The sequence below is a fragment of the Arachis duranensis genome, chromosome 4 (assembly GCF_000817695.3).
Source record: "Arachis duranensis cultivar V14167 chromosome 4, aradu.V14167.gnm2.J7QH, whole genome shotgun sequence".
Classification (NCBI taxonomy): Eukaryota; Viridiplantae; Streptophyta; class Magnoliopsida; order Fabales; family Fabaceae; genus Arachis; species Arachis duranensis.
The window spans coordinates 7,214,578-7,222,865 of record NC_029775.3 but is presented as its reverse complement, the minus strand read 5'-3'; the positions used below and the strand labels follow the sequence as shown (position 1 = coordinate 7,222,865).

The 8,288-nt window shown below is 33.0% G+C and overlaps 2 protein-coding genes across 2 annotated transcripts; both read right to left on the bottom strand.

Annotated features, from left to right (window-relative positions):
- Positions 1-1,634: 1,634 nt before the first annotated feature.
- LOC107482994 (leucine-rich repeat receptor protein kinase HPCA1) lies at positions 1,635-7,100 on the bottom strand. Its single transcript, XM_016103591.3, has 15 exons — positions 7,035-7,100; positions 6,757-6,918; positions 6,607-6,681; positions 6,450-6,521; positions 6,291-6,362; positions 5,771-5,839; positions 5,577-5,651; positions 5,409-5,480; positions 5,164-5,301; positions 4,578-5,059; positions 4,322-4,483; positions 4,097-4,233; positions 3,449-3,668; positions 2,599-2,834; positions 1,635-2,268 (listed from the first exon to the last, which is right to left on the bottom strand). Exons 1-15 carry the CDS (start codon positions 7,052-7,054, stop codon positions 1,813-1,815), a joined length of 2,448 nt encoding a protein of 815 aa, XP_015959077.2. The 5' UTR covers positions 7,055-7,100; the 3' UTR covers positions 1,635-1,812.
- Positions 7,101-7,309: 209 nt separating this feature from the next.
- LOC127746592 (leucine-rich repeat receptor protein kinase HPCA1-like) lies at positions 7,310-8,014 on the bottom strand. Its single transcript, XM_052260428.1, has 3 exons — positions 7,877-8,014; positions 7,504-7,627; positions 7,310-7,412 (listed from the first exon to the last, which is right to left on the bottom strand). The coding sequence occupies exons 1-3, from the start codon at positions 7,956-7,958 to the stop codon at positions 7,310-7,312; spliced, it is 309 nt and encodes a 102-aa protein (XP_052116388.1). The 5' UTR covers positions 7,959-8,014.
- Between the last annotated feature and the right edge of the window lie 274 nt (positions 8,015-8,288).

The window sequence follows — 8,288 nt, the reverse complement described above, 5'->3', positions numbered from 1 at the left end:
ATCTTAGTAGAAAATTGGGAAATAAGTACATGAACAATTTGGCGTTAATTGTGTACGGTCACTTTCTATTATTAACATCTAATAAGGACTTAACTGGAAAATTGAGATAGCAATGGTTTGATATTTTCTGATTAAAGAGATAAGAAATGAACGTTTCTTAAACTATTTGGATATGTTACCCCCAAAAAAGATCCAAAATATAATTCAAAACAGCACAGCAAAGACTTGACAAATATTTGGATTAAGATTCAATAAAGTGCGGAGAGAGTTGAAAGTAGAATATATAGAACCAATAGATAGTTATTCAAATGAAAAAGAATAATAATAATAAGGTGAATAATGAAAATAATAAAGATCTTCATTCTATGAAAAGTAGAATAGATGGAAACAAATGCTAAGAACTAATTTGTTTCTTTTAATTTTTTATTTATATTAAATTTTAGATCATAAACTATAGTTTTTTTTATCGAAGATATGAAGACTCGAATTCGCGACCTCTTAGATAAGTATGGAAAGACTATGTCATTTGAGCAATTAAAAAAATTATAAATTCTTAATTATAAATTCTAAATTTAAACTGAAACTCTAAAATTAGCTAATATTGACCGACTAAAAGTTGATTTTTTATATTTTTATTTGTAAATATAATATACCTTTAAAATGTGTGTCATGATAGAGGTAAAAAAAAATAGATATTATAAAATATTCATGATTTATTTTTAATAATTTTATGGAGCAAAAGTTATAAAAGATAGCTATATTAAAAAAGTTTTTAAACACGTCATGACAACATTTTTAGAACGGTTTGTGTTTTCATTCCTTCGACAAGAATAACTAACACACTCCCAGATCCAATTAGCCCATTAGTAATAGGTTTCTTATTAGGGAGTCATTAATAGTTAGTCAAGAGTTAACAACTATAAACAAGGACTTTATTGTATTGTAAATCATTGTGAACATACTTTGTTTTGTCCGATTCGATCATAATTTTTTTTCAAAAAAGAAACTGTTTTAGTCCAAAAATAAAAAAAGTAAGTCTCTTTTTTCCATAGTTGTTAAAATAGAATTGGTGATCGAACCAGTCGATTACTAATTTACTAGTTTATTGGTTTAACGGATGGGTGATAAGTTTGAATAGTTTAAATTATAGTTATAAATATAAATTTTAAAAATATAATTTAATTTGTATATATTATATATTAAAAAAATGATAAATATAATGAAAAGCACTTAGACCGAACCAGTTTATCGATTTTTCAGTCTAACCAATCAGTTTGAACTGGTTTTAACAACTATATTTTTTTCTGTTTAGCTTTTTAGCCCATATTACTCCTTTTTCTTTCTGATTGCTTTTCTTGGTCTTATTTAACATTTGTGAGAGCCCTTGTCCTCTTCCTTTTCAATGTATGTGTTTCATGTATGAATCTTGTTTACTTATTTTTTGTTGTTGTTCGGCTACTAGTCTAATTATTAGTTATTGTTATTCATTTTCTGATTTTGGCTTTAGTTTTTCTGAGTTTGTGAATTTATTGGAATTCCTATTGTGGGTAGCAATTGACTAAAAGAGGTTATTGTTATTCATTCAGAATTCTATATAGCAACTATCCATATATGTTTGAAAACAACTTATAATCTCCAAGAATCTAATAAGTTTAATTTTTATGAACAAAAAATATAAACACTAATTCGTTCTTTCAAATAAAAGTAAGATAGACAAATCTAAATAACTTTCTCAACAAGTTACTTTCAAGCTTCAAACAACTACTGAAAGAGAAGTCCTACATGCATTTATATACACAGCCTCATCAACAGTTAAGGACGTGGAATCACAACACTTGAATCAAAGAACTCATTATTGTAAGGATGTTGAGAACTCCCTTTGCTTACTTCATGACTAGATGAAGTGGATGCAGACTCTGCATTGGGGTTGGAACCAGCCAACTGCAACATGTTCTCAATCACTTTCACCACAAAGTTCATTGAGGGTCTGCTAGAACTTGACTCATCAACACACTGCATTGCAAGATCAACAAACTTGTCAAAACCCTGGGGTGTTGTTCCCAAATCAATGGATGGATCAAGGACTTCCTTAAGGCCATAGAACTCTTTGTCCTTGTCTAGGGCATTCTTAACCACTTTCACAATGTATCTTCCTCGTTCTATCGGCCTTCTTGCTGTTATCAGCTCTAACATTAGTACTCCGAAGCTATACACATCACTCTTTTCTGTCAATTGCTGAGTCATATAGTACTCCGGGTCCAAGTAGCCCTACATTAGGAGATAAAGTTAATTGTAATGTAATCATTTAAGATTGGATATTAGATGCCACAGAAGACAATTGAGTCTTGAAATAGTTTTCTATACATGTCTTTGTTTAATGAATTTAATTTTGATACACTATTAGTGTAAAACAGTTTTACAGGTGTGTTCAATTATATAATGTCACGTTAGCAAAAATAACTTTACATTGATTGCATGAATAGTGATTCAAAAGAACGGATGTGACTGGACAACTTTGTAAAACGTTTTATACTATCGGTATATCAAAATTGAACTCTTGTTTAATTGGCAAAAGGTAGAAGAGCACAAGATACAAACCATTGTTCCTTTGACTTGAGTGGTAACGTAACCTTTTTCACCATCTCTCAATGGTTTGGAGAGTCCAAAATCAGAAACTTTAGCATTCAAACGTTCATCCAATAATATGTTTGTGGATTTGATGTCCCTATGTATGATGGGAGGATTGGCATGCTCATGGAGATAATCCATCCCCCTGGCAGCACCAAGTGTTATTTTCAGCCTTCTAATCCAGTCCAATCTTATTCCTGTTTTACCTGCAGAGACCATATGCGCGTGTTATATTTATATTACATGCAAAGTTAATAAACTATTACACCTCACTCAATAGCCAATCCTTGATCAAATTAAGCAATTTCTGTGGCTATTTAGCGGACATGAATCTTCCTACCCTATCTTTTTCTGTACTGTGGACTACGAGCCTAAGACAAGTAGTAAAGTGCAGCCCGGGAAAAGGGATGCACCCAAAAGGAGTAATGTAGGCAGTCTAACCTGATAATTACATCAGTGACTGGTTCCACAACTTGAACCCATGACCTTGAGGTCACACAGAGACAACTCAACCATTATTCCAGGGCTCCCCTTCTCAGACAAGTAGTAAAGAGGAAGGAAAATCTACTACAACCAACCAATCAAGTATTGGTACTTTTGTGAATATTTAAGAGAAGATACTCAGAATAATAGTGAATTCTACAAGTTTTATCCTCACAAATCCCCCATATACTTACATAACACTTTATTCTGACCATACAGATTTTCTGAATAGTCTACACATGTTCTCAATCTTTGAGTGGCATGTGAGTTTATTCTGTTCAAGTATATCATTATTTGCTACTCGAATTAGCAATGTGGTTAGTGCACTTGTTTATACCTGAAAGAGTATCCTTCAAAGTGCCATTGGGAACATATTCATAAATGAGCATTTGCTCTCCTTGCTCAAAGCAGAAACCTATAAGGCTAACAAGATTCTTATGGTGGACCCTTGATAGAAGTTCAATCTCAGTCTTGAACTCCAGCCCTCCCTGCATTGATTCTTTCTGAGCTCTTTTAACAGCAATAAGGTGCCCGTTTGGAAGAGTTCCTCGGTAAACCTGCCAATATCAATTAACCGTATCATTGATCTGACAATGTATAGAGCACCACAGTTATGAGATAGGTGGTGGTATCAATGGAAAATCAATGTAGAAAATCAATGACCCTAAACACTATGATTGAATCTGTTATCTTATAGTTCTTTCTTTAAAAAATATCATTTTTCATTTTTTAAGGATTATCTTATAGGAAAATCAATGTAGAAAATCAATGACCCTAAACACTATGATTGAATCTGTTATCTTATAGTTCTTTCTTTAAAAAATATCATTTTTTCATTTTTTAAGGATTATCTTATAGGAAAATCAATGACCCTAAACACTATGATTGAATCTGTTATCTTATAGTTCTTTCTTTAAAAAATATCATTTTTCATTTTTTAAGGATTATACCCAGAGAAATGAAATAAACTAGATGGATTCTACACCTTCCCGTATCCTCCAGATCCAATACTGTTGACTTGTGAGAAGTTTTTGGTGTAGCTCTGAATTTCTTCAAAAGTGAAGCGCCTTGCTCCTTTCAGCTGTGGGATACTATTATTGCTCTCATCTGCATCCCATTTTGCTGCATTTTGTGAGATCAAAACACAAAAAAATCTTAGCTCCATGAATTGGCAATAAAAGAAGCAGAGCGGACATTTAAGTTCTCTTACCAAAAGGATTGTTTTTCTCTGTTGCTCTTTTCGCCTTATTCTTTTGGTGCAAGGCATAAACACTTGCAATGATTAATAATATCACCAGGACAACACCACCAGAAACTCCAGCTATTATGCCAGTTTTTGAAGATTTATTGGATCCTTCAGAGTTGATGAATACTAAATCACAAGAGAAAAAAATCAAGTTTAAAAATGGAGCACTGTTATAGTTAATTCCATTACTATATGTATCATCTGATTCATTTAGTGTTACCTGAGTCATTCATATAGTTTTCATAATCATCAGCAATAAAATAAAATGGTCCAAAAGTGGGAGGAGGCTTATATGTCTGGTTGCTAAGCACAAAGCCTATATTGATAATCCCCGTTCGGTTGAAACGATCTATGCCGGATGGAAACACTTCTAGACTCAAATCAAGGTATAATGCTTCCTTTCTTGGATTGCTCACAGAAACTGTGTCCACAGGTAGATTATATCGATGAAAAGACCGCATCATAGACGACTCCAAAGATGCAAAGATTGACTTGTTTTGCAAGTCAGAGAAGGTTGGTGCCCTGAAAGTTAAAGTTCCAGTATATGGATATGCACATTTGCAGTTAGGGCTTTCTTTCTGATCTGTGCTGCAGGTGACAGGCACACAATTGTTCTGTGGTGTTGTATACATGTTGTTTTGTTGTGGAATGGAACAATAATCCTGTGAAGATCCTCCTCCACAAACCGGATTATCGACGAGTCTGAAGATATATGTTTTCATTAATAAACCATATGACAAGGAAAGCAAAGAAAAAAGGAAAAAAAACTACCTAGTACCTACTGTAATACAATAGTTATGGCTTACATTATTTCCACATTGGATACATTAATTTCTGGATTAAACTTAGCAATAAAATTGGTCTGCAAATCAATGATTTCCAGTTGGTTGCTGATGGTAGTACCAATATCTAATGTTCCATTTAGCTGGTTGTCTTTCATATTCCTATTCATGTCACAAAGAAATAAAGAAGCAGTTACTCACAGCTATATCTAAATTTTCATCATAAAATGGAACTATCAACAGTCAATAATTAACAGGCTGCTACTCACACTGTCTGTAACTGGCTCAAACTGAAAAATGAAACAGGAATATTTCCTTGAAGTTTTATATTCTCCATGTTTCTGCCGTACAAAATGATAATATAAGCAATAAATGGTTGAAACCTAACAGAGAAGATTAAAGTTGATAGCAGAGAGAGTGCAGAAAGAAAGACATACACTGTTGTCAAAGATGGTAGAGTTGTTAACCATAGTGGAAACTCTGATGGATCAAAACTATTATTGCTCACATCCCTGCCAAATGATGTCAATAACTATATTGTAGTAATTTCTATAAAATTAATACTCACTTTGAAAAACAAAGCATGCACATATATAAAAAAGTGAAGTTAGCCAAATGATTTAGAAATTACAGGAAGTTGAGGATGTTCATTCCAGTAAGGTTGGGAAGAGGACCAGATAGGCGATTGTTGGAGAGCAGCCTAACAAACATAAAGATCAAAACTTCTATCAGGAAAGTTACAAATTCATCACAGTAGATACCAATATTATACCAATAATGAGAATTTGTTTGGAATATAAAGGAAAAAGATCATGAGGAGAATTGTAAAGTGACGAAGTAAGGGGTTAATCACTATTGAATTTATAATTTCTATCATGTGTGAGCCTCACTACCATGATATAATGGTGATTAGACACTCACTTTCTCACTTTACCAACTTCCTCAATCCTCACTTTAAAGGAGTTTGGTCAGAATATAAAGACTCTATTTGTTTTCCATGTTTTCTATTCAAGATTTTTGTGAAGAAACTATGAAAAATAGGAAACAAGAAAATAAAAACAGAAAATCCTTCTGTGGGAAAACAGAAAGCAATAAAAATGAAATAATAATAATATTAATAATTAAAGTGGGTTCAAGTTTTCTCTACTTACAAATCCCTAACATTTGTAAGGCTGCTAACGTTTGGAGGCACAGGTCCACTTAGATAATTACCATCAAGGCGCCTGCAGTCACAAAAAGAAAATTTTGAAGACAAAAAAGAAACATGCACTCTATCTACTAATTTACATTAGGAAGATATGGATACTCACACCACCTCAAGATTCTGGACTAGTCCAAGTGTAGATGGAATATTGCCAGTAAGTTCGTTACTTTCAAAAAGCCTGATAAAAAGAAATTACTAAAAATTCAAAATTTTGATTTTCGTAATAATCTCTTAGTTTATTAGCTTGTTGGTATGGATCTTACACATGTATCAGAGACATGTCTGAACTAAAAAGCTGAGGAGGAATATTGCCTGAAAGTTTGTTAACCCCAAAATGACTGTAGATAATGGAAATGTATTAGAAGGATTGAATTATATATCATCCAAAATAGAGCAAAATGGATTTCACATACAAGTGCTTTGTATTGTGTAGCATATCCAGACCAAGAGAAGTTTCATTTGATATTGGGATAGGCCCTTCAAGCTGGTTTTCAGCCAAGTCCAGCCAATATAGATTTGTGAGATTACCAAGAGCGGATGGAATTTGCCCGTTGAAGTTATTTGAATTTAAAGACCTGTGATTGAAATTAACCCATTTGATCATCAAACAAACTATTGTTGGTAGGAGCAAGACAAATAAAGAGGCCTATTTCTGATATATGTTCCAAAAAATCAAGCAAACAATTCTTACAAGAATGCAAGCCGTTGCATATTTCCAATTGTATCCGGTATAGTACCACTGAAACCACAGCCAGTAAGAATTCTAGAAGACAAATTAAGAAAGTGCGTTGTTAGAGTTGTTTGATCAAGCATAATTGGATTTGGATATATTCTTAACTTGATTCAAGAACAAGATACAAAGAAAAATGAACTCAAATCAGGGAATTTATCAGTAAAAAGGAGATTAAATCTTCAAGCAATAGGGTGGAAGGTGACCATTGTTTCAGATAAATTCAATATTTAGAATTACAATACAAGACTAAAGTAGAACACGTACAGAATCCGCAATTCAGATAGTCCTCCTATTTCTGATGAAAGCTGGCCGGTCAAATGCATGCTTGACAGTGTTCTGGAAATGCCAACAATCATGTTAACCTCACAAAAGGAAACTCTGGAGAAGTTAGTGATTCACACTAAGAACTTAAAAGAAGAGAAAGTACATGGAGGTAACGGCTCCATTGATGCACCCAATGCCAATCCAACCATCGCCACAAGGATCATTCGAGCGTTCCCAATCCGGTGGTGTGTTCTGCCACTCATTCTTTAGAGCCAGCAGAGTTTGGTCTGCATCAGAAACAAAAATAAATAAATAAATAATTAAAAGGCAAATTTCAATCACTACTTCTTGGTTTGTTCTAACTTATACACAGAATTGGTTTGTTCTAACTTCTTAACTACTTACATGAGACAGAAAGTTGAAAAACCAAGTACCTAACTCTATAGACTATAAACTCTTAATTGTACAATGTGTATATCGAAAATGCCATTTGGATGAGGAGAAAGTATCTGACTGACACAACAGACCAAACTTACAATCTCGATTCGCTGTTCTTGCTGTGACAACTAACAAAGAACTGAAAATGAGTAGTAGGAACATTAGAATTCTTTCACCCATGATCAACTCAAATGAGGACAGAAAACTCACATTACTCTTGTAAGTCTAACTATCTTATGTTGCAAAATATAAACTTCCTCTAACATCAAACTAAAAAAGTCAACAAACTAAAATATGTTTTCTTTTTATGCAGTTTCTGTCTCATGATGTTAAACCTTACATGGTAAAACAATTTGAATAATTCTTACATGGTAATATCATTAAGAATTACCACTAGCAAGAAAAACAGGGCATTCCTACATCATTTGAAACAAAAATTTATAAAACGAATTGCCAATAGGATTAAGTCAAAACTAAATAATCACATCAATGTAGTAAACTTGAGCAAAT

Coding starts and splice junctions, on each gene's coding strand:
- LOC107482994 (XM_016103591.3), bottom strand. CDS start 7,054: ATGCAACGGCTTGCATTCTT. Junction 5,302..5,408: donor TTGAGCCAGTTACAGACAGT/GTGAGTAGCAGC, acceptor TGACATGAATAG/GAATATGAAAGACAACCAGC. Junction 4,234..4,321: donor AGAGAAAAACAATCCTTTTG/GTAAGAGAACTT, acceptor CACAAAATGCAG/CAAAATGGGATGCAGATGAG.
- LOC127746592 (XM_052260428.1), bottom strand. CDS start 7,958: ATGGGTGAAAGAATTCTAATGTTCCTACTACTCATTTTCAGTTCTTTG. Junction 7,628..7,876: donor AAGAACAGCGAATCGAGATT/GTAAGTTTGGTC, acceptor TTTCTGATGCAG/ACCAAACTCTGCTGGCTCTA. Junction 7,413..7,503: donor AATGGAGCCGTTACCTCCAT/GTACTTTCTCTT, acceptor TGGCATTTCCAG/AACACTGTCAAGCATGCATT.